This window comes from Corvus moneduloides, chromosome 5, assembly GCF_009650955.1.
Source record: "Corvus moneduloides isolate bCorMon1 chromosome 5, bCorMon1.pri, whole genome shotgun sequence".
In the NCBI taxonomy this organism is placed as follows: Eukaryota; Metazoa; Chordata; class Aves; order Passeriformes; family Corvidae; genus Corvus; species Corvus moneduloides.
The window spans coordinates 69359573-69384304 of NC_045480.1; the positions used below are offsets into that span (position 1 = coordinate 69359573).

At 42.7% G+C, this 24732-nt stretch overlaps 2 protein-coding genes and 1 long non-coding RNA gene across 4 annotated transcripts; 1 reads left to right on the top strand and 2 right to left on the bottom strand.

The window, feature by feature from the left end:
* Positions 1–877: 877 nt before the first annotated feature.
* Positions 878–10218, bottom strand: LOC116444097. Its single transcript, XR_004240208.1, has 2 exons — positions 10133–10218; positions 878–2170 (listed from the first exon to the last, which is right to left on the bottom strand). It is a non-coding gene; the product is annotated as an uncharacterized LOC116444097 (long non-coding RNA).
* Positions 10219–10246: 28 nt separating this feature from the next.
* BBS12 (Bardet-Biedl syndrome 12) lies at positions 10247–16604 on the bottom strand. Of its 2 annotated transcripts, XM_032109157.1 has the most exons (3): positions 16526–16604; positions 13068–15199; positions 10247–10370 (listed from the first exon to the last, which is right to left on the bottom strand). In XM_032109157.1, exons 2-3 carry the CDS (start codon positions 15181–15183, stop codon positions 10345–10347), a joined length of 2142 nt encoding a protein of 713 aa, XP_031965048.1. In that variant the 5' UTR covers positions 15184–15199; positions 16526–16604; the 3' UTR covers positions 10247–10344. The 2 variants fall into 2 exon arrangements, with proteins under 2 accessions (XP_031965048.1, XP_031965049.1); XM_032109158.1 differs by lacking the exons at positions 10247–10370; positions 16526–16604 and adding an exon at positions 16344–16519 and having other exon boundaries at positions 11643–15199.
* A 14-nt stretch (positions 16605–16618) lies between these two features.
* LOC116444095 (caltractin) lies at positions 16619–21308 on the top strand. The gene is made up of 5 exons (XM_032109171.1): positions 16619–16823; positions 18359–18514; positions 19411–19539; positions 19639–19776; positions 19965–21308. The coding sequence occupies exons 1-5, from the start codon at positions 16821–16823 to the stop codon at positions 20052–20054; spliced, it is 516 nt and encodes a 171-aa protein (XP_031965062.1). The 5' UTR covers positions 16619–16820; the 3' UTR covers positions 20055–21308.
* Positions 21309–24732: the final 3424 nt, after the last annotated feature.

The following is a 24732-nucleotide window of genomic DNA, read 5'->3' on the forward strand; positions in this document are numbered from 1 at the left end:
TTCTGCAAAGAGGAAGGAAAGGAGGCCCCTGAAAATTATGAAGGGGTGAACAAATGCTTTTAGGCTGCCACATGCCCAAGACACACCACCAAATTCCTAGTGGCCTAGGAAAAAAGCTGCAGCATGTGTGTTGCTATATCCTGTGTTAGGGGACTACAGACGTGAATAGGTTGGTTGTTAGGAATGAAGCAGTCACCTTTGTTCTTCCACTCACATACAAAATAAATCAGCACTGAATAGTCTCTATTCTTATTTCAGATTCTTTACATGAGCTTTGTGTACCATCTTTAAAACAGAGGTTAGCTTATATTATGATGTTTGGATTACTCCCACAGGGGATAACTGAAAACACAATTACATTACCTCTCAGACACGAGTCTTTTTTCCAGGATGGTTACATGCAAGAAAGGCAAATCGTGCTGTAAGCAATGGGGTGAGAAGACTGGAACATACTGTATGCAATTAGCTTAGGAGACTGGATGGAACTGGCCAGAATTCAGATGTGGTACAAATGAGTGTAAACAAAGGAGTTGCATTTGCTTACCTCCTGTCTGAATTTGATTTTAGCATATGAAAAGCAGCGGTACTGGGAGGGGTTTAGCTGTAATTCCTGCTCTGTTGTATGGAGCTGAACTCTCAGGTATTTCAACCTCCAAAAGATCGAAATCAGAATGTTTAAGAAATTCCCCACTTTTAAAACCAGTATCTTCAGTACACTACAAAGCAGAGGCAGGGGCTAGAGGTCTGATCCCAACCACTTTTAAAAGAAAACACAAATATTACTAAGATCTTTGCTCTTAAACTTGAGCGGAATCAGGATTAAGCTTCTAGGCCACAAGAGAAAAATCACATGTAATAAAGTAACAGGGTTCCAAAGTAGTATAAGAAAAATTTACTGGAGTGTTCTTCTGGTGTTATAAGACAGGCCAACCAAAACTTATTGGATAAAACTCTGTACAAATTTGCAGGAATATGAAGCAGCATTCAGAATGAGCACAGCTCAGAGGAGGGTTACACATAGCAACAAGTGATGTTCCTGGTGAAATGCACTTTCACTGCAATTTTATTGTTTTATTATTTTCACACCGATCTATTCAAACTAGGTGTGACCCCATCTTCACTGGCCATAAAGTATAATCTCACAACATTACTTTTTGTTACTTTTTAAGGGAAATAATTTGTCAGAAGTGTTTGTAGACACAGTACCTGCTGCTAGCCCTTTCCCAGGAAGCAGCTGCCAGCAGGGTAAAGATACATCCCTAACAGCTCATTTTTATCTCCCTTTACTGCACAACTGCCCTTGGTAATCTTTAACTCCCAGTTGTTAGAGAAAGGAGAGATTTTTGACTCCAGGGACTGCAGCCACAGCCCATGGAAAGCAGAAGCAAGCAAAAGTCAATTTTGGTACACCCAACTCCCTCCCCACAACAGACAGACCTCATTTTTTCAGATGAGACACATCCCCATCACGCCACTAAACAAAAAATAATTTTTTAAAGTGCATGACACAATGGAGGAAAGAGGTTAGTGCTGAGGGTAAATTCCAAATGGCTGGGATGTTTTCCTAGACTGTCTCTTACGTAACTCCCAAAATTCAGCCTCCCAGCAGGCTGCTGGGAGCAGAGGGGAGTGGGCAGGGAGCTCATTGACAACACCAGGCACATGTGCACATACACACACAGCCACCACACACGAGGCAATGAGAATTAGCTGGTCCACTCCAAATGTCAGCCAATTTATGTAATATCCTTTTACTCAGCATTTCTTATTCACTGGAAAGGGAAGAATCTCAATTATTTTGTCAGCAGTCTCTGGAGGATTGAAAGTGGGGGAAGTCAGCTGGATTCATAGTGTCTCTCCAGTCAGTGCTGTTGTTGTCTGCTTGACAGTCTGTACATCACTTAAATAACCAGTGAGCAAGAAGGTATTCACTTCATAAGAACCCCAATGGACTTGGTTTTAATGAGCTCTAATTGTTATTAATGGCAGCTGTCATTTTAAGTTGACTAAGCATAACAGCTCTGGGCTGCTGCTGCTGATCTTTATCCCATGAGGCACAGAAGGCTTATTCCAGAAAGCATTTTGTCCAGGGAATAGTTTCTCAGATGGTGGAAAGCCAGGAAGCACCGATCAGATAACAGCAGTGCTGAGACTTCCTGATTTAACACACCTAGGACACGAGGGAACGGAGGAGAAGTGGAAATATAGAGACGAACAGACTTAATATAAATAATAGCAATTATTTCCCCAGACAACCTTTCTAGTAAAGAAATACACTGGTGCTGATTGCAATCAGAAACAAGAGCTTTTGAGACCAGAGTAAAGCTTACAATGCACATCAAACAGAATTCTGATATTAAATCATCTCCCTTCAGAGGTATTGAAAAATTTAAGGTTGAAGTTCCAAAACCAAGTAAAGAAATTCACAATTAAATACATGGTTTCTATTTCTACAACAATGTCATAAGGTAAAAACAAAACAACAAGCACAAAAGCTTGCATTTTTACATTTTTGTGTTTACCAAGGACATCCTCATTGGTTTTAAATACCCCAAGGAAACTCTGATGAGCCTTCCCTTAAAAGCCATTGGTTTATGCCCCTCTTCAAAGCAGAAAATTCAGTTTCTATTCAAAACATCTTAATAACGGATTATTTATTTACAATTCCATATATGAGGTAGAGGATTTTCCTTTTGTTTTAAATTAGGAAGGTTCCAAAAACTGTGTCATGTTTGGTGTACTATTTTGTGCCTGACTGGTCAAACCATTTTATTGCAGCTACTTTGAACCTCCATGAGAAACTAATTTCTTTATTCAGTCTCAGGATTAATCTGATTTTCATGGAGACATTTTATTCCGGAGATTTTTGTTTTATTACAGTCATCTTCAGTTCTTAGGAATACTTCTGGTTTTCATGGAGAGGACAGATCTATTTAACATATGGATCTAACCTCTACAACTGAGGGTAACGTTCTTCTGTGAAAGGCAGGATGTGTCTAGAAAAAACCAGTCTGGTTTAAATGACAAAATTGTTCAGCAATAATCTTAAATATTGTGTCGTCATCCATTTCATTTATTTACAGAATTCTTTTTCTGGCTTTTCTTTTTCAAGTACTAAAGTTTCCATTTGTTCCTCTTGGAAATACAGCAGTAAACAATAACGTAAGTTGTTATTACAAATACTTAGATGACTTTGCTGAAAGCACTTTTACCTCAAGCATGTCCCAAGAGCCATCAGATCCAGCCTGGCTTAAGCCAGCAAAATGTTCCTTTAGATAAAGTCAAGAAATGAGAGAGCACTGGAGACTGTGCTCTGGTTCAAGTGTAAAAAGATTCTGTCTCAACATCTCATCGCCGGGGGCCCGTTATTTAAATGAATGCAGTTGACATGAACTGAATAAGGCATTTCCTGGAACAAGAGGCACATTTCTACACGCCATCCGTACAGAACAGCACTACCTGCCGTTATGCCAGAGCTCTAAAAAACACAGCGAGCTCCCGACTTGCTCAAAGTCCTCCCGCACTCGGTCTCTTGACTGAAGGACGGATTCAAGCAGTGCCCCATGAGGTGCCCCCTCCAAGAAACTGTGGAGGGCATGCAGACCCCACAGACCCTGCAGTTTGCAGGACAATAGATGGTAATTTCTAAAAGTGGGGTCCTCTACCACAAAGAAATAAGCAGAATGGATTTTTATTTTCAATTTGGAATTTGTTTTAGAGATGCTTAATTTGTAATTATATCATGCTGACTGAATGCTCAGTTGTGTTGTGGCACTCTTCCCAGAGATCCCCGTGGATGCAGCTTTTAACAATTTCTGTTTCACAGATGGTCTGTATTTGCCTTTTGCTTTATTTATTATTTTTTTAAGAACACTAATTGCAAGATTTAAAAATTAAAACAAAGAGCAATAATGACAGTAGAACAGTTTTAGGCTTCAAGTGGTTACTTGTCTCCAAAATTTCTTGTGAAATTTTGAGCTGCTTCAGATTACTGCAAAGGCTGCAACATACCTATAACATTGATCTCCAATTATGGTTTGAAATATTGGCAATATGTAATTAATGCCTTCAGAATTATATCTGACCAGCTCACACAGTTCTCCCAGGTATCCCAATTATCAATTAACTGTAGCCCCAATTAACTTATTAAAAAAACTCAAACAACACAACAGCAACAAAAAATGGACAAAAATATTATATTCTGCACCCTGGCTTTTCCACACTCCAGATAACTCCAGGAAGGGGGTCCCAGCCACTGTTGGTGCTGTCCCCCAGGCAAGCCTCCAGGGTGACTCTCCTTTCCATGCACTTCATTCCCAGTGACATTTCTTTGATGGGACTGCAAAGTCTTGATTGATTGCAGCAAATCACAAGTGGCCCTAGTTCTCCTCAGAAGCAAACACAGGGTTTTTGATCCCAAATATTCCGTATTTGAGGATGTTGTGGAGCTTGGCTTTAAGCCCCTCACCTTCCTGCCAATTTCAAATGTGATTCAAATCTCAGTTAATTTTCTCATCTGTTACAGTCATTCTCACAGGACTTCGTTAGAAGCAGAATACAGAGGGGATTGTAAGAAAATTAATTGGGGGAATTCCTGGACCTGGCACTTCCAGAAGGATTTAAGAGGCCAAATCAGATGACGAGGCCATCAGCTTAACATTAATCCCTTCCTTCCATGCACATTTTTTTATGCCTAGGAAGAATTCTCTCTTGCCTAGACTTTAAATACAAAAAGCTACTCATGTAGGGACAACCTCCACTGCAGAGGATATGCTGTGTGACTGTCCTGTCATCGATGAACAGGAAATTATCAGCTAATAAAAGATGGTGACATAACAAAATAATCCAAGAATAAATCCTAGACCACTTATGGCTCCTTCCCAGTAAGTTAAATTTCAGTGGAATTTTCGCTGTTGCTCTCATCTGACCACAAAGAGAAACTCAGGCTGTAATCAGCAGTGATTTTACAGCAAATAAAAAGGAGTAAATAAATGCCACAAAGAATCTTTCTCAGGCTGCTGGCAACAGCACAGCTACAAAATTAGCCTCTGCTTGGGACACTCAAACAGATGGGTGTCACCCAGGTGGAACAGATGACACATTAAACAACAGACAGTCTCTCACTCCATCATATTTGACCCCAAAATAATGACAAAGCTCATATTTAAGGAATAAATTACCCTGATCTGCTAAGTATATTATTCTAAGTCATTTCATGTGCATTTAGAGACATAGGTACAGAAGAGGTTGTGTGATGTAACGGCTTTACCTTCACTGATTTAACTTAATAGAAAGGTAAGTCTGTAGCTGAGCTTCATAGACAAAATAAAACCTTTTTGTCCTGTCTGCAGATCAGATATTTTGTTGTAAAAAAACCAAGAGGAGGGAAGATCATAGTTAGTTCTATTCAAAACCAAAACACAAGGAAGAAATGAAGTGCAGTGTACAGATTTGTAGCATTTGCTGTATAGCACAGACAGGTCCTGGAGGATAAGGGACATTTTAAATAGAGCTGGAGCGGATCAGGTGCAACTGGATTTGAGCCTGGTGGAATTCCTGAGATGTTGAGCCAGGTAACCCTCAACAGCTAGAGATGATTGCTGGTTTTAACACTTGCGTATTTCAAAGAGAATGTTTTCCATCCAATATCACAAGAGGGAAACAACCAAGACCAAAATAATGTCTCACAGCTTTTATTTTATGTATGAATCAGCTGGTCTAAAGGAAATACTACCTTCTTTGACTAGGAGCGTGGAAGAGTTCAGGGATACAGTATGTATTTTTAAAGGCAAACCTAATACACATGTTTGGAAAGGAAAAGGACAAGACTTAAGCTGCTGGCAGTATTTGCAGACATCCACAGACATTTTGAATAGAGGTATTCTTCTGGGGGCTTTCACCTTGTCTGAAGGTTTTGTACTTGTTCCAGGTCTAGCACTGTTTATTACATTTTAGAAAGTCAAGTTATTCTTTCCTACTGCACTGCAAACTAGAACATTACTCTTGCTAATTTTGGGGACTCAAGAGCAAACAGAGCAGGGGAAGAGGCAGACACAGATGAAAGCACAATTCTAAAAAAGCAAATTAAGTTTCCACTTAAAAAAAAAAAAAAAAAACAAACAACCAAAACAACCCCAACTAAACCAAAGAGGAGAAAGAAGGATTTTCCTCAAATCTGCAGCAATAAAGTCTGTTCATCTTTTGCTTGCAATATTAAAAACATTGCTACAAATCTGCCTGACCCAGCACTGCATCAGTGATACAGGAAACATGACAAGAGAGAGCTCCCAACATTTTTGTCAGACCAAGACAGACAGACAGAGATCCAACACTGAAGATTAGTATTAAAGCCATAAATAAAGAGATTGAATGTAAAAGAAATGACTGCAGATTGTGGGGAATTCTTTCAAAGAGATGTTAAAAAGAATTAGTGAAACTCCAACCCCTCACACGTATGCTGTGGTCTCACTTCATTTCCCAGGCATTTGAAAGGACAACATTCCTTCCATTCTGCCAACATGCCTGTTCGGATGCAGAGGAACCATTCTGCTCCACTGAGTTTGCACTGTGCGTTGTAGGACTACTCAGAGCTCTGCTTGGCACATTTTAACTGCTGTGGTTTAATTTTCACCCTCATTCCAAAAAAGAGCTACTGTGTTCATTGTCAAAGTTTACTATTACTCTCCAAGAGCTACTCTGATATTATCCTTATGGAGTTCAGACTTGTGGGAATTGTGTATGGCCAAGTAATGTAAAAGGCTTTTAGACAAATTCCGTCAGGTTCATCAGGTTTGCAAACCAAGGAAATGTCTTTCAAGGTGAAGAAGCCAAATCTTTGATGACATCAAACATTCATTCATTACTACAGTAATTCTGACTCCTGCTCATTATCCAAGGCCTCATTTTGTTACGTACCATATGAATAAGGAGTTTCTTCTCCATAGAGTTTGCAGTTTTAAAATAAGAAACCGATTGACAGACCTGGATATACCTGTTTCCTGACTGTTCTTCCTAAGTGACATTCCCTGCAGGAGGCATCCCTTAGCCTAGGGATGCTGGGCTTCTAATCCTCATCAAATTCTTCTGTGGAAGGCACAGCTCAACCCATTGCATCTCTGAAGGAAATGTTTTCCATGTCATCCTTAACCAGTGGTCATTGCTACCAGAGCTTATTAGAGGTTCATCTGAAAACAGAGTGGCTTTTAATGAAGCCACTCCTCATCATCTGCAGTCTTCAATTTTACATTTCTTGCCACCAAGAAATATCCAAAAGTCACCCTTTGCCAGTATTCAGAAGAGGGAGGAAGGACGACCACAGTTTTGCAAAATTCTGTTTCTTAGAGACCAACTCCCCAAAGCCATGAAAACTTCACTGATGTTTTTAATGAGAAAGGGAGTGGTCCCTGTATTAATTCAGGACCAAGGTGTCATTTCCCCTTCCCCTCCAGTCTCCTGAGAATAACCTATCAGGAAAATGACATCTTGTCACACATGCACATCAGCAAAAGCATCAGGGAATGCCCATTCAAGGTGAACAAACACAGTTAATTCAAACAGCACCTCTTGGCACAGGAAAAAGTCTTTTAAATTAGCTCCTGTATTTTTGGAAGACCTTTCTTCAGCACTTTAATAATAGGAAGTCTGTTTAATAATGAGATGTGAGCAAATAAGAGACCCTGGATTTCATCCAGCTTCTCCTGGCCTTGAAATTTCTCTCTTCTTCCATCATTTCACTGGCCTTATGAATGGTTGTTAGAGGAATCTGGGAGGCTGGAGGTCCTCCTCAAGCTCTGCTGGGAAACAGTCCCGAGTATCCAGCACTGGAGCTGAGACCTGAGAGCAGTTCCCAAATTAGCCACAGTAACTCCGTGTGCAGCAAATACTGATCTGACGTTTGGCAATTCTCAAATACAAGAGCAGAGCTTATTTACAGCACTGCTTTTGTGTTTGAGATGTCAATTACAAGCCTGAATAATTGCACAGCCAGGGTCACAATAAATTACCATTTTTTCAAGCTAACTGCCTGGTACTTCAGATAAACAAAGAGAGATTTGGGCTTCAGTTCCAGTAAAGCTCTCTTACTGCCAATGACATCTGAGTTTCCAGGCTTCTGGCAGCCATCAGCAACTCTGTCCCAGCTAAACAGCTCCAGAAGGCACCAGAACTTGGATGGGATGATTGAGATGGTTATTTAAACAGTGCTCACAGAAACCAAGGGAAGTGCTGAGCACTGACTGCCCCTTACCTTGAGCAAAGAATACTCAGGGAACTGGAATAATGTTGTATTAGCAGGACTTTGCCAGTTAATTAAACTGATCTAATCAACATATCTGTATTGCTGCAGGTGTACCCGTTAATTTTCATCACTGTAGGGAAGCAAAAACACTATACTGATAGGGAATTACACATGTGGAATCGTGCTCTAAAACTGGTATCCTGGAGCTGTGACTCACAGGCAGAGTTGCAAATGCAGGGAGCAGCAGATGGAATGCAGGAATTAATACCCCAAAGAAGACATAAACAGGAGGTGAATCAGATCAGAGTTGTATGACTACTCTATAATGTTGCTGATTGAGAAACTGTTCTGCTCCAGAATGTGTGTATATATGTACATTTATAAATAAAATTTATTTTATACAAATCCTCTGCGGTTATTCGGGCTCTCCAGTCCTAACAAATAGAACGTTTCTGTTGTTCGGTTTTGTTTTGTTTTTAAGTTTAGTCAGTGAAAGCAGTGACTCAAATTATACCTTGGAAATAAATAAGTTCACCAACTGTGTTATTTTCAGTCATCTCTCCAAATCTGCAATGCTGGTTAAATATTTGGTCTCACAACACACTGGACAAAAGTTGTGAATAGCACTAAACCCCATTCTACTGATTTCAGCTGGAATAAAACACAGTCAGGGGTCAGTATTCCCATTACTTCTAAACAAAAACTGCATGCTATCTTTACTACTCCTACAATAATGAAAAAACAATCCTATTGTTTGGAGTAGCACTTGGTCCCCAAGGAAAGAATTCCTTTTGAACTTTTTTGTTTTGAATCTCTGCTAGGCAGGGAAACCAAATACAGCCCTTGCCTTCTCCCCCTTCTCATGAGCTCTTTCACCATCTGTGCATGATCATGGCCCAGCCTTTCTTTCCACCCCTCTGAAAAAGATTCCTCCCAAACATGTCTCACCATGGGAACACATGGCTGCTGGGATGGTGCTGGGAAACTCAGGCTTGGATTAAATGTGACAGGAAGCTACTCCCCAGGGGTCATCTGGTGCCTGATGTGGAAGGAGAAGTTGGGCAACTACGCTTTCCCTCCATTCTGCATCTCTGCCCCAAACTGTCCTTGTCCCTACAAAGTTTTCAGGGACATAATGCAACAAACTGAATCCCAGTACTCACAGCAAACCAGCACTGAAATCAGCCAAAGACACCACTGTGGGTACTCCTCAAAAGTCTACAGAAACGGGTATTACTGGCAGAATAAACAGGTAGGAAGCCAAAACAAATAGAGGGGTGTGTGCTTTTCTTCCTCCCCCTATTCAGGATCAAGCCCAGTCTCTGGTTTGTGCACACACCTCAGCTATTCTCACTCTCCTGTCACCTGTGCTGGAATCATCCCTGGGGACATTAGTTCTTGGAGCAACATTATCTATAAAGAAAAAGCCCTTTAAGATTGCAGATCTATTCATGCTTGGTTAGAAAAGAAAGGTCTTGGTCGTGCAACTTTGCAATAAATGGTTAATTAATGCAACAATGCTGGTGGCAAGTGGCAGAATTAATCTGCGATTTTTTGATTTTTTTCCAGATGATGTCATACAAACTGCTCTGACTGTACTGGTGTGGAATTATCTCGAAAGGATTGCCGATCTACAGAGAGAGGGATAAAACTGGGTAAAACAAATTGTAAGGCTTGTAGTGAGCCTCTGTTACTCCCAGAAGTGCCTGTTGTTCACAGCAGTCCTGGCAACTCAGCAGGTTCCAGAACAGCAAGCCCTTCCTTGAAGCAGCAGCTCAGTCCCATTTCAGTATGGCACTGTCACGTAACACGGACTTTGCACAGGAGTTTTATAGAGTTTACACACAGAAAGATTTAAAAAAAAATCAGTAACAAGACATTTCATTCACTTGATACCTGGTGATGTTGGTTCAGCTCCTGCAGATGCCCTGCCTGAGTTGGTTATGGGAAGCCAACCTGCTTTGCACGGAGGAAGGTCAGTTCTTGATACTGCAAGAATGATTTTCTGCTGGCACTGTGACTGATGGGATGACTCAGGCCTGCCAGTTGCCTTGTCCTTGTGAGCAGAGCTGAAAATCTCTTGCCACTCCGTAACTTTTCTCCTAGATTCACTTCCCCTCTCCAACTCTCTCCTCTAAAAAAATAAAAAGGAAAATGTTCTCCCAGTCTCTCCAGCAGCCCTGGTTTGGGATAGCTAAAGGAGTTCAGTGCAAACAAACAGTATGGATGTTTTCTCCTCAGCCCCACCCTCCCACAGTCACTCCTTTTCCTGCCTGGAGACCCTTGTAGGTACACACAGTCTCCTACATTTTCGAGCTCACATTTTTAGCACACCTGGTAGCAGGCAAACTCTCGGGTGCCTCTTGACAGCCACTGATCACTGGTCTATATCCCATACAGGGCCAGAACTTGCAGGTGGCTCTGCCCTCCAGGCTGGCCCAGCTTGGGACAAGGGTCTGGTTGCTATGATTAAGATCTGTGCCACGTTTCAGGAAATCCTCAAGGAGCAGAGGCCTAAAAATTTGCTTTATAAAGAGAAATATGAAATACAAAGCAATCAGCCCTAAACAGAAGGTGGAGTGAGCTGGGAATGATGATACTGGGACGCAAGGGAGAAACGAGGCACCTGACTGGGACTTGGTTCCAGCAGGGAGCAAGATGTGCCAACTCCCTGAAATCTCTGCCATCTCCCAATTTCCCAAGCACATCACATGTAAAAGCTTAGCTCTCCCATCACACCATACTCTACACAAACAGCCTTTGTGTCCAGAGGAGAAGCCTCTGCCTGGCAGGAGCTGAAATTGCCCGTGGCAGATGTTGAAATCATTCCCTGTGCCGGGCGCCATGGCAGACAGGCACAGGATCTCCATTCCATGGTGCAGAGAGCTTTAAGAGATCTGAGGCTGAGGGAGCCACACCAGTATGTTGTATTCCAAATTGGAGGAGAGGATGTCTTGAGGAGACATGCATGTTAATCTTCTGTGCATACCAAAGAGACAATTTTAAGTAACCCAGGATACAGGATCTACCTAGTTCATAAAATGTTCCATTTCACTGTAGAAAAACAAGCGTTAATTAATCAAAATGTAACATCCAACAGCTTTTTAGAAAACCTCTTGTCCTGGTTTTGGCATCACATTTAAATATATCATTATGTGCTTTTTAAAAGCCTGATTGGAAAAATTACGTCATTTTGGACTTTCTCAACATTTGGTGCGTCAGCTCCCAGTGTCTAAGAGCCCATAAATAGATGTTGGACCACCTCAATACAATTCATGTCCACAGATTTTCCATAACACATTTCACTCTATTATTCAAATAAAGTGCAAGTAGATCTTTTCCTGGGAACAGGGGTTATGCAATGTTCAGCACAGGAGGATCAAGAAAAACAGTGTGAAGCCAAACATGAGCTGCAAACCCTTGCAGAGCAGCAGAGTTTGTTTATTTATATGTTGTGTTTTCATTTAATTCTCACTTAACAGCCCCCAGCTCCTTTTGCCTTTTTTGATCTACCAGTCTCTTTCTCTCTCACATCTTGGTACACCAAGAATGTGGCCAAGCAGCTACACATCAATTTGCCAACTGATTAATAATGAACACGTAACTTCAGGATGATCAGAACTTTAATATAACAAGACCCTTATGCTGTTAGGAACTACTGTTCCAAATTAAAATTATAAACCCCTGTAGTACTGATGAGATTTTGCCAAAATCCACTGAATGCTGGGGTCTGATAGCAAACCAAAATGTTTCGTTTCAGGTCAGAAACGTAACACGACTTTAATACACGCACAGACACCCCCGTAAGGATCTCAACCTTATTTGTGTATGAATTTCATTATCTGTGCTGCCAGCCATGAGCATTTTAATGAGAAAGTTCTTGAAGTCAAGGAACCTCCTTAGCATCACCATTTCCATTCGTTTTCCATTCTATTTTCACCAGACTGGTGAGACATTTCACTTTCAAGGTGACTCAGAATGCCAAGTTCAGAAAAAAATATCTCCATAGTTACACACCTCTTTCTTGCAATGAAGTGCCAGTTCTCCAGTGCCCAGCTTTCAAACTGTCAGTGCTGTAACACAGCAAAAATGCCTTGCCTCAATCACCAGGATAGATTCATTTCCAGTTGTTAGCCAACACCTAAAACTTACAGCAACATTTTCCTCTCTGCAAGGATAGCTGAAAGACCCCATGGAAATAATCTACAAATCCAGTTGGCAATTTAAAAGAAAATTCTGTGTAGAGATGCATCCAGTCTGTAATACCAAAAGGAGGATTCAGCCTGGACCGGTCAAAACCAGAGAAATTCCAGAGGGTATATACTGGGAAACAGGAGATATATGGAGCACATAAATATGCAAAAATAGAGTCGATTCATACAATCTCTCAGCATAAAATGTAACGTTCACATTATTTCAAGTTTAACTCTTACATTTGCAGTGCAGAGAAATTAGGAAAAAGGTATTAATTTAGAAATAATTACACTATATTCTTTCATGTAACACAAGTACAGCCATGTTATGTAAGAGATCTCTACCTTTCTTTAGAAGACATTAGGAGACATCCGTACAGGCAATACCATTAGCTAGAAATGCACGGCTGGGCTTAGAGGTAAACCCACAAGAGATTTTTGTTTGTTATTTAGTTCCCATTTCTAGAAGTAAGAAATTACCTTGTGGCTGTCTCTCATTCTGACTTCTGCTGTTACATTCTAAAGTCACAATCACATCTCACTGTTTGCTTTATAAAGACAAGTAGTTGCACCCGGGCTTCTCCCACTGACTCATGGACTTAAAAATCCTGAAAAGTCCTATAAAAACATAAATTCACCTGACACAGGCGAGTTCAAGAGCTGGTTCCTTGTGGGGCCTGTGATAATTTCAGTGTCTGTTTGAAGCACCAGCAGCACCAGGCCCAGAGCTCTCCTCCACGCCTCTGTCTTGGCTGCAACATTATCACAAACTTTTAAATCTGTGACCTGGTCAGGGAAGGAATCAGAGCCACCTCTGAGCACTCCACCTCTCTTAAACTCTTCCAAAATATAAGCTGAAGGAGACCCACAGGCTGCCGCTTTCTGGAGGTGATGATCCACTGCAGCACACGCTTCCAGCTCTGACCTGGCCTTTGCAGTGTTACACAGGACCACGGAGAGGTACGACTTCCAGCCACTTCCCAGTGCCTGGAGCACAATGGATTTATACTCTGCCAGCCAGGGACTGGGAAACTCTCTCACAGGTTTGTCATTTCCCAGGGGCTCGGGCTGCTCTGCGAGCACCTGGATGTGACTGAGGCACAAGAGCTCCACCGCGCCACCCCCAGGGAAAACCTTCCCGTCCTTAAGAGCGTGATGGAGTCGATACAGCGAAGTCCAGAACTGGTCTTCAAGGAGCTGCACCTTGGAAGGCAGGGCAGTGGTGAGCACGGCCGTGAGCAGGGGGATGCCTCCCGCGCTGATCCGCGCTGGCACCAGCTCACCCAGATCCATCGCGCGCCCGTCACTGGCCTTCCACAGCTCTGCCCGGGCCCCGTTCCCAACACAGGAAGCGTTCAGCTGGCTCAGGTACGTCACTGCCTGGGCACCAGTGGCCGCCCCAAAGGCACACAGCACATCCCGAGCCACACAACCAATTACCAATATCCTGCTGCCGATGCACCTTTCCATGAAGTTCTCGCACACGTTTCCTTTGACCAAAACCAGGTTTACTTCAAAGGTCATCAGAATATCCAGCATTCTGCTTAGCCACGCATCTCCTGCTCTGCCTCCCTGTGGATTCGGATGCTCCAATATGGTCCTTACATTCTGTGGTCTGTTAAAACCTAAGTGGCGATACTGCTCCGTGAGGTCACCATCCATCAGCAGAATCCGAAGGGGTTTGTCTGCAAAGTGTTTGATGACTGTGGCTTGCTCTGGTGACACTAATGTGACAAAGCCTGGGGAGACACAGGAATAGCTCTCAGGCAGGCCTAGCACGCAGCACGTCACAATCTCTGTGATGTTAATCTGGGAAGAGCCGCTGCATTCTGCTCTCTCCTGCTGATAAGCAGCAATGCTTTGTAGCAGTTTCACGCTGGTCTGGTTTCCGTGGCTCAGAGCCATTGCCAAATGTCCTAAACCATAACATCCACATGGATCTGCTGATGGTCCTGAAAGGTATCCCTGAAAATTACCTTGCTGACTTGAAAAATGGCTTTTCCCTAGGGTGCTGAAGTGTCTGCTGTGGGTTAACTTCTGTGTGACAGCGATACAGCTGGATGCAGTAACACCACTTCCAGACAACACAGATGAACTTTTGTCACCCGCTGCTTTGACAAGAGAAGCCACTGAACCAAAGCCAGCCAAAGATGAAACCAGGCACTTGTTAAAATGACAATCATCTCCTTGATGGGAACTAGAATTTATTGGAATTATTTCTTCTGGTGCAGAAATATCTCTCTGAAAACATAGCAAATTCCAAGGATTTGTAAGACCGTCACGTCCAGCTTGGCCAGTTTTGCTTTCAAAAGCCTTTAGCCTAACTCTGCTAGAACACAGCTCTTTCTTTACGTCATGTATTGGTATTTGAAGACACTGGACTCTCTCACAGCAAGAGTTCAACCCCTCAGACATCACAGACACTATTGCTGGAACAGGAACGTTCTGCTGGAGGCACTCTACCACAGCATTGCTCCACGCTCCAACCAGGAACAACAGGGTACTCATCCCAGTCTTAAACTCCTTGTTCTGAGCCTGAATGGTTTCATTAAGAAGCTGTCCAGCAGCACTTGTCAAATCCAAACTTTCAATCAGTCTAACAGCAGAACAAATCAATGTGCTCTGGTTGGTGCTTTCATCCACAATGAATTTATGTGATTTCATTGGCCCCAGGAATGTTCTCCCAATGGATGCTAAGGATGAGAGTTGCTGGAGTCCAATGTGTCTCCTGGCATTCACATCCCTGAAAGCCATGGGCAGTGGGCAGCATCTGTGAACAGAGCACAAATTACTGCCCCATCCTCACAGCACACCACAGCATGAATCTCTGAAGAATGATTTTAACAGTCTAGCCCTGAATACAGCTCTCCTCTGTATAAAGCAGATCTTCATCCTGTGCATCTACTATGAGAAATCAATGGGCAGAGTTGCTGAAATGGTGCACTGTTAAAAAACCATGGAATTGTTTCTGGCTGGCTGATAGTAAAGAGTTGTTAATTCCCATGGTACCTTACATTTCCATCAGTACAGGCTGTGTGGAACTACCACCTCCCTCCTGTCCTGCTATCTGGAATTTCAGTTATTTGCCTTACTTAGGGCAAAACTTCACTAGAGCAAAACAGACAAATCACATGCAAAACTCAAGAGCTTTGTGTAGATCCTTCTTGGTAACAACAGTCATGCCACTGACTTTAACCTTCAAGTCTGGAAAAACATATTTTATTCTAATTCTATTTAGTCCAATTAGCATGCATGAATACATTAAGTGAAATAAAAGCAATGCCACCTTTTCATACCTTACAAACTGCCAAGACTTTAAAGTTTTGACCAACTATTCATTCGTAACACACCAAAAACAAATCTTCTTTCCCTCAAAATCTCTTCCACACCACGGTCCCGTGGCACACCACATAGATTAAAATAAAGCTCCCTTTTTGAATAACAAAGTTATACACACCAAGAATTGAGAACCATGAGTCCTGTACCTCTTTTGCTCAAACCACAGAACCACAGAATGGTCTGGGTGGGAAGGGACCTTAAAGATCATCCAGTTTCAATCCCCCTGCCACGGGCAGGATCGTCTTCCACTAGACCAGGTTGCTCAGAGCCACATCCAATCTGGCCTTGGACACTTCCAGGAATGGGGCATCCACAACTTCTCTGGGCAACCTGTTCCAGTCCCTCACCACCCTTACAATAAAGACTTTCTTCCTAATATCCAATCTAAATCTACTGTCTGTTGGTTTGAACCCATTCCCCCTTGTCCTGTCACTATATGCCCTTGTAAATAGTCTTGCCCCATATTTCCTGTAGGTTCCCTTCAGGTACTGGAATTTATTCACATCATTTTCTCCAGCTCCCCTAAAGGCCCCTTTTCCAAATCCAAAATGCTGATTTTTTTCCATCCCACACACCGAAAGTCCACTTCAATATTATGTCGTAGTATTGCGAGGGGGAAGAAGTGCTTCCCGGCCCCCCGGCCCCACACGCCTAGAGGGAAGCTGCCTGGAGCGGACACACCGGAACTGCGCTGGCGACAGCCTAGCCGCTTCCTGGAGGCCGGAGGGTGCCTGCCGGGCCGGTGCGGGTGTCTCACCGGAGGGGCCGCGCTCCCGGCGCTCCCGCCGCTTCCCTGGACACGGAGTTGCCTGGACACGGCCGCCGCTCCCTCAGGCGCCCCGCGCGCGGGCCCGCCCCCGCGCTCCCCCAGCTGTCCCTCACGAGCACGCCGCGCCGCCATTGGCCCGAGCCTTGAGGGAGGCGGGTCCGTGCTCTCGTTCCGCCCGCTCATTGGCCGGCTGGGCGGCGCGTGTCGGCTGCGCGCGGCGGTGCGGAGCTCCCGTCCCGTCCGGTGCGGTGCGGTCCCATCCCGGAGCGGCATTCCCGGCCGGATGGTGAGCGCGCCCTTCCCGCCGCGGGCTCCCTTCCCACCGCCGCCTCCCCCGAGCCCCTCCGGCCCCTCCCGCCCCTCCCGCCGACAGCAGGAGTTGTGCAAATCCCCTTCAGGTTCCACCCCTGCCCAGGCCGTCGCTGCTGCCCGGTTACCTCGCACAACGCACCCCGGAGAGGCCCCCCCCTTCCAACGGGAAAAACACTCCCGGAAATACACCGGGATTCGCAAAATACGTCACCTGCTCTCGTCAAGCCGGAGGAAACACGCCTCGTTCAGCTCTTGGCACGGCTCACGGACCTCCGCAACGTTCGGGGCCCCGGAGCGTTGTTGCAACGGCACCGGGCAGGCCCGGAGGTGGAACCTGAAAGGGATTTGCACAATTCAGATGTGAAACAAATGGAATAAGTCTCCATAGTCAGGAAAAGGTCTCGTGTGTCTTCTTCCCAGAGCCGCGTATACTCTTAGTAAAAGTCTCATGCCTCTGTTAATTGCAGAGGAAAGCCAGACAAATGGCTTTGCAATCCAAGCTGGGAGGGACAAATCACGTTAAAAACTGAAATTTCATTTCCAAATACAAGAAAATGGATTCTTCTCTATTACACACTGGGTATTTAAAAGAGAAATCCCAGCCCAGAAAATGGTAACAATTCAGCAGAGGCAGGAGACTGGTCCACAGTAGCTAGGTAACAAATTCCTTGCTTGGTGTTTATTTACTTATGTAAAGCCTGGCCAGTTGAAGCTGGGGGTGGGAGAGACTGCCTTTTTCCTTCCACGACTCTGTGCAGATTCAACACTGCAGGACTAAAATCTGTCTGCTGCTGATTTAAAAACAAAACTGTACTTGAGGAAAGCATCTGTCCTGCTTTATAGGTGGCGGGGGGAACACAGTACTATAGTGGCTTACAGCAGAGGCAGGAAGGGTCTCGGAAGTGCCCTGGATAATGATCACCAGCTCAGCACAAGCAGATTAGTTCTTATGGGAGAGGTTGTGTTGATCTCTCTGCTGTGGCACATTGCTACCTGGCTCCACATCTATTCAATGGACAGGCAGCCTGGAGCTACTCAGCTCCCTTTAAACTTCGCTCCATCAGGAGTGGCTGATTTTGAGTCTCATTTACAGCCAACACCCTAAGCAACCAGCCTTTTTAGCTGTGAGGATGTTGCACTCATATTTTTCAGGTAAACCTGCAGGAAAGGCAACTGGCAGAAGGTGCAGAGGGCCGCGGTCACCTCAGTGGAGTGTTCATTTTCAGGCTGCCCACCTGTTTTTCTGTCATTACTCCTTTAATGGGTGATCTTTCTGTTTAAAGCAGAAAACAGGAAGCCCAAATGCACATTCCCCAGGAACAAAGTCTTGGCTTGTTTTCTTTCTAGAATAACCTAAGAAAATTAGCATAGAGACCAGGTGTCTACCAATTGCAGCAAGGAATGTCTCTCACCTCTGCTACAGCTTTAATGTCATTTATAATTTTGTGTATTTTGATTTCTCCCTGGAATGCACTGTTTCTTATCTGTTCTCTCCCTCACTTTCTGAAGGCATCCAACTATAGAAAACCTGGCTTAGGTACAGCCCAGCGGAAGAAAAGTGGCTTGAAACCTGAACTTACAGAAGAGCAAAAGCAGGAGATCAGAGAAGCTTTTGATTTGTTTGACACTGATGGATCTGGAAGCATCGACATAAAAGAACTGAAGGTTTTCAAACTTTTTGGGTTTTTTTCTCTGGGGTGAAAATATCTTTGATCTCAAAATAGTAGCTGCTTTTTCTGTTTGTTCAACCCTATTTTAAAATAGTTTTGGAGTGTGAAGGAGTGTAATGGCTGAATTTGGGGTGCCCTCTGTATGCAATGGTTCACAGCAGACAGGCTTCTCTACCATGTGGATGTTTAGATCTGAAAGCTTTGAATAGCTGAGCATTAGAGAAACTAAAGAGTTTCAGTTTTCATGACTAAGGTGCTTGTTCCTGGAAGTGGACTATTGTTGTTCTGGGATGAGCATCAGAATATCAAATATTTTCTTCGCCTGTGAACTAAACGCAGATTTTGCACGCATTCAGGAAAGTTACAACTGTATTGTATATATGTAATCTAAAAATTACCTGGTTTTTGATTTTAAAAAGAGCAAAACGGAGATCAGAGTTGTATTTCAGTAACAATTCAGGCAGTGTGTGGGCCCTTGCATACACGCAGTAGTAAAGGGGGAAGATTGTTCTCAGTTCTCTCCCTGTGATTTTATGTGTTTGATCTTTTTGTAAGCATGAACCCTTTTAATTCTCTCCTTTACCTTGATTTCTTGCATACACACTGTGCTCAATTCCTGCATACATAACCTGGAAGCATGATTTACCTCTGCCTAATAGAACTTCAGATTTCCACTAGACCATATAGGAAAAATGACATCTTAAGAATATTAAACCTGCACTTCTATTGTTCAGCAAGATGAAAGAAGCTGGTAGAGGACACCAAGGTGTTTTCATGGCAGTGAGTTGTCACTACAGTTCTGGACAAGGAAATGAAACAAGCTTTAGCTTAGCCCTTACACCAAAATTCTGGTGGCTTCCTAACAGAATTGGTTTTGCTATTTTGGCACAGGTTGCAATGCGTGCCTTAGGCTTTGAGCCAAAGAAGGAAGAGATTAAGAAGATGATAGCAGACATTGACAAGGAAGGAAGTGGCACCATCGACTTTGAGGACTTTTTGGCTATGATGACACAAAAAATGGTAGGAATGCTTAGCAGAAATTCTTGTGACAGCGTAAGAAAAAGGATCATCTCAGTGTCAGGGGTTTTCTGATTAACATATGCTTTACTCTTGGTTTAGAGCGAAAAGGATTCAAAAGAAGAAATCCTGAAAGCTTTCCGATTATTCGATGATGATGGCACAGGAAAGATTTCATTCAAAAACTTGAAAAGGGTTGCCAAGGAGCTGGGAGAGAATTTAACAGATGAAGAACTTCAGGTAAATTCTGATTTACAGACCAAGCCTGTAGCTCCTAGGGATTGGGTGGGAGGTCAGAAATATGAAAAGCAGTCAAATACATAGTTCTGTTTTCACATGAAGTGCCTCTGATTTATTGTTGTTTTAATGAGTGGAATATCTTGTGGTTAGAGTCCAGTGCCTGATCAAATGTACAATGTGTTTTATAGGAAATGATTGATGAAGCTGATCGAGATGGAGATGGGGAAGTAAGTGAGCAAGAATTTTTGAGAATCATGAAGAAAACTAGCTTATACTAGTATTTGTTACCTTGCTATACAGCTGGTCCAAAAGATAACCTGGAAAAGGCTTAAAAACTGGGCTTGTGCCTCCTGCATGTTTTCTGCCATGTAAAGAAAGTCTGAAAGGAAAGATTTTTTGGTTTATTCCTCTTTTTCAACAAAGATAATTGGGGAAGGAAGGCTGCAGTACCCAAAACTGCCAAAATGAGATACTGCAGAAGTCAAAAGGAAGGATGAACTGAACCTGCAAGGCAGGGTCCCTTCCCCTCCACCATAACAACTTCCCTGATAGCCATTTTTGGATAAAAACTGCTGTGTTTTACTATTTAACTAAAAGATATTTCACTTGAGATGTGAAGATTCCCACTGCTGCTGGGAAAGGCTACTTTGCCTTTCCTAAGGCTACAGATTGAAGGGACAAGCACCGTATTTTTTATTCCTTCGAAGGTTTTTTAGGTTATCTTTTGGTATTTGTGTCCTGTTGTTTATTTCCATGAAAGACTCTAAAATGAATTGCATAGCTATCTGTATTTCTGTATGAAACAGTTTTCCTATGGCAAGTTGTTTTTGGATGTAATGGAAAGCAAATGTAGATTTGGTTCTTCCTTTGGAGCTGTGTGCCATTCATAGATGTTCTTGTGTTTATCTGATAACCTGAATGAAACTTGAATGTAACCTGCTTGGGTGACCAAAGTTTATTGTATAACCAGGCAACACCTTGTGCCGTTGTTCTCATTCCCCAGACATTACAGAGCTGCTGTCACTCCAGGATTTCAGGTACCTAAAAAGTCCAGTTCCATGGTGCACTAGAGTAAATTTTGTCTTGTTGACAGTTAATGTTGCAGAGGGGATTTGCATCTGAAGTGAAAAAGTAGCTCACCATGGACATCTGTGGAACACTGAATATATTTAGATCCACGCAGTCCAAATCCATTTCGCACGTCACAGGTTTTGGGGTGGTTTTTTTTAGGAGTACCTTCATTTTCTTTAGTATTTCTTACATATACTGTCAGTCTAGGACTTACTGGAGAGCCACATCTCCTTTTGAGTTATAGAGCAGTGACACACAGCCTGGTACCTGATTATGTGGCTCTGCAGGAGGGTTTATCCTTTATAGACAATCAGCTTCAAAACTTTCAAATCCTGTAAAGCTCCAGAGGCCCAAAAAGTCCCGTGTTAACATAGTGGCAGTAGATGTAATCTATAGTACCATAAGTGTTTTAAAATGTCTTAACTTTGTATAAGTGTGAAATAAAACTGTTTTGCAAGTTACGGAGTTCTCGTGCTTATTCTGTTTTTTTAAAAATTATTTTAAAGTCTTAAATGGTTCACCAAGTACATTTTCACTTCCATTTATCTCTTCTTTTAAGAGAGGAATCCTTAGGTGCAGTAGTGTGCCACATAATTCCTCTTCCACTCTGCTAATTAAAAGTTTCTAGTACTAACCACATCTATTCAGAAAGGGAAATTTGAAGTTCTAGTTGATTATGGGGAATCCCAGAGCCTATTAGAGTGATTGTACTTTTTTTTATGCTGCCACAGGAAGAGATTGATGACTGTGGTTTACCTATGATGCATGTCACTTCTCTCTTCCTGTTCTAATCTCATTACCTACCCTGAAAGTAGGAAAAAGCCACACAATCATACCTGCCATGTGTACTACCATGGTGAAATGTTATTTCTGGCTTGCCCATTAATCTCTGAAGTCTGGAATGTGAAGAAGTGTCTGAATGAGCACAAAACTTGCAAGTTTTAACAAGTGTCTCGTGGTGCTTTAGCTTGCAGGATAGTGAAGGAAATCATCCTCTCTTCAGCCTGGCAGCTGGCTGCAAAGCCCATCCTTTGCATCCCTTTTCCCCTTCATGCTGGCATGGAGAGTGGGTCCTTAAATATCTGGCATTGGCAGATTCCCCTCAGGCCTGCAATTCAGACATTCATTTTGTGCACCCAGCTGAGATCCTTCCTCTGCACCATCAGCAAAACCTGATTTTCACTCTGAGTGTTGATTCTAGGCAGATACTTTACAGAAAGGAAAGTGGAACTGCAGTTTGTGTCTGGCAAACACCTAAATATCAAAGCATTGTTAAGGGCAATAAATAGCTTCTTGGGAGATAATACTGCAAATTACTTCAAATGAAAAATGTTTTGAAATGAAAAAGTACCAGGCTTTTAATAAAATACAAAGTAGTTCAAGAGAAAAAAAAAATTTGCTTACAAGTTATATTCCAAAATACGACAATTGCATGGCAATTGTTTTACCTCTCACATGCAACTTCTAAGTTCTTTATCATCTCTCAGGCCCACAGTGCAGTCCCACAATCCTGCTAGTCCCACATTAAGGCAAATCTTCAGTTGGCTTTAGGGAAAAAAGACCCAAGGAACTGCCAAGGAGTGCTGTGCTCTCACTTCATTACGTGCGAGTTTGTTTTCAGAGCAATGAGCACAGGATCAGCTTCTAACATTGCAGAAGAAAAAAGGCTTCTTTTCAGGTACACCTAATCTTGGCATTTAAAAGAGGATGGGGGAAAGCAACAGAGGAAACATTTGTGTACTTCCACATACCAGGAGTCTTACTTAACAGAGCCCAAATAGTTAAATAAACTGATGAGGTATTTAATATTAAAATATTTAAATTGGTCACTTACAGTTTTGAAGACTAACTCTCACATCCTGTAAACTGCCTGGTGAAGTCACACTACGTATTTGAAATGTTAAATACTAATTCCCTGGAAACCTCACGGAGTTAAATAAATCAAATATTGCCACACTACAACAGCTTTAAATGCCCCCGGATAGCCTAAGTGGATTTTGAGCAGGGCACAGGGCAGCAAACTGCTCCGTCTACAGGCCGAGATGAGCCTTGGCACTTGAGGAGAAGCACCCTCAGGGGATAATCCTGCAAAGACAGCTTCCTTTGTGTCACACATCTCAATACAAATGAGGGACGATAGATCTGAGAGCGTGGCAGCCTCGCTAGAGGGCATCCAGTTACTGACGTGTGAGGTGAGTGAGGCTTTGACGCTTCTTTGAGTCCTCTGTGGCTTTCAATGACGAGAGAAAGTAGGCTCACAAACACCATCCAGACTGGGCTTGAAATACGTGGTTGGATACAGAATTATTTTCTCTGAAAGGCTTCTCTCACAACCCGTGTTCCCAACTCTGTAATTATTAGTCAGTTGTTCAAAGCTAAACCCCCAAACCACACTTTCTGAAACTCCCACTCTGTATCAATAATTGCAGACATGCTCTCAGGAGAGCAGAGAACTCAACTCGCCTTTCACACAGTCCCCCCGAGTGCTCTGATCACTCTGTAGAGTTATTGTCTCCCTTTGGGAATACTGCTATCAAATGGAACCACTCCCAGCAGAGAGACAGAGCCAGGCTCGCTGCAGGATGCTTGTGGCCCTCCCTTGGGATATGTGAAAGCTTCGAGTCAAGAGGAACAAGGATTTGAGAATTAGACTCTTGTCCCCAAGGTGAGTGTATTGACCTTTAGGGATGTGGCATAACTCCAATGGCCTTGTGAGGACCTAAACCTATAGTTCTTGACCTCTTTGCAGTCCTGGCTGCCACTAATTACTGCACTTGAAATTGCTCAAGGCATTTTTTTTTTTTTGCTTGTCTGAATTAGATTCAACACAGAGAATATTAACAAAGCAAAACTGTTAAGCCTGAACTGCAGAGGTATAAAATTCCCTAGCTCTCAGGCTACATTATTTCCTTTGAAAGCTTCTAACTGGTTCTAGCAGTGACCTAAGTTTCACCATGAAAATAACCCCCCCACATAAATAACGCCATAAAAATTGGTTTCCATAGGAAGCAAATGCAACAGCTAACCTAACCCATTTCCAACATTATTTTGAACCACTCTCTACCAAAAAACGTAGCTTAATGCAATGAAACAAAACCAGCTTAATTCACACATCCATGCTATTGTCTGAAATAGCTTCCTAGTATGGTTCCTTCTCTACCTCAATATAGAGAAAACAGATACATACTTTCCTCTAAATTTTTTCAGACATCCAAATGAGAAGTACCACGAAAGCTCTAAAAATGAAGGAAAAAGTGACCACGAACATTGTAGATTGAGTTAGAAACCCTAGAAGGTATTCCAGTAAAAAAAAAAGCAACATTTTACCAACTTTTAAAGAAATAGAGCCAGATAATCTCAGTTTAACTCTGTTCTCCATGTTTCCTCTTTAGAGAGCTTAGGACATGATTGGCCAAAGAAATCCACAGAAGCACGGTTTCCACACATCTTTTGAATGTTTTGTTTAAATCAGTCCATAATGCACTCATGAGGCTGGAGAGAATTGATGCAGAATAGCTCCTTTTGGAAAGGACATCAATTTAACAATGTTTTTGGGGTTTTTATCCTAACAGGTTAATTAAATTATTGATGAAGTTATTGATGTTAGTCGTGGAACAACAGCTATCTATTGCAGAAATAAAAGGAAGATTTTTTCCTAGATGAAAAAAATCCATGTCAGTGAAGGTACAGTCCATCTAGAGCAGATATCAGGTGAAACAGGTGCTAAAACTACAATTATTTTCTCTAAGCAGAAAATTACCATAGCTGAGTCTAGTGTTGGGTAAACATATCCCTTTACATGGCTCTTTCTCATCCTCCTCCTTAACATTAGGAACCAATGAAATATTCATCAAAATGGCCAACAGGTTTGAATATTATCTCTGT

What these genes read in the sequence shown, in the direction of transcription:
- BBS12 (XM_032109157.1), bottom strand. Translation starts at nt 15,183, where the DNA reads ATGGCTTTCAGGGATGTGAATGCCAGGAGACACATTGGACTCCAGCAA. An exon ending in CTTGAACTCGCCTGTGTCAG is followed by an intron (nt 10,371 to 13,067) that starts GTGAATTTATGT and finishes TTATTTTTTTAG; the next exon opens with AGGAGAGAGTTGGAGAGGGG.
- LOC116444095 (XM_032109171.1), top strand. An exon ending in TCGACATAAAAGAACTGAAG is followed by an intron (nt 18,515 to 19,410) that starts GTTTTCAAACTT and finishes ATTTTGGCACAG; the next exon opens with GTTGCAATGCGTGCCTTAGG. An exon ending in CTATGATGACACAAAAAATG is followed by an intron (nt 19,540 to 19,638) that starts GTAGGAATGCTT and finishes CTCTTGGTTTAG; the next exon opens with AGCGAAAAGGATTCAAAAGA.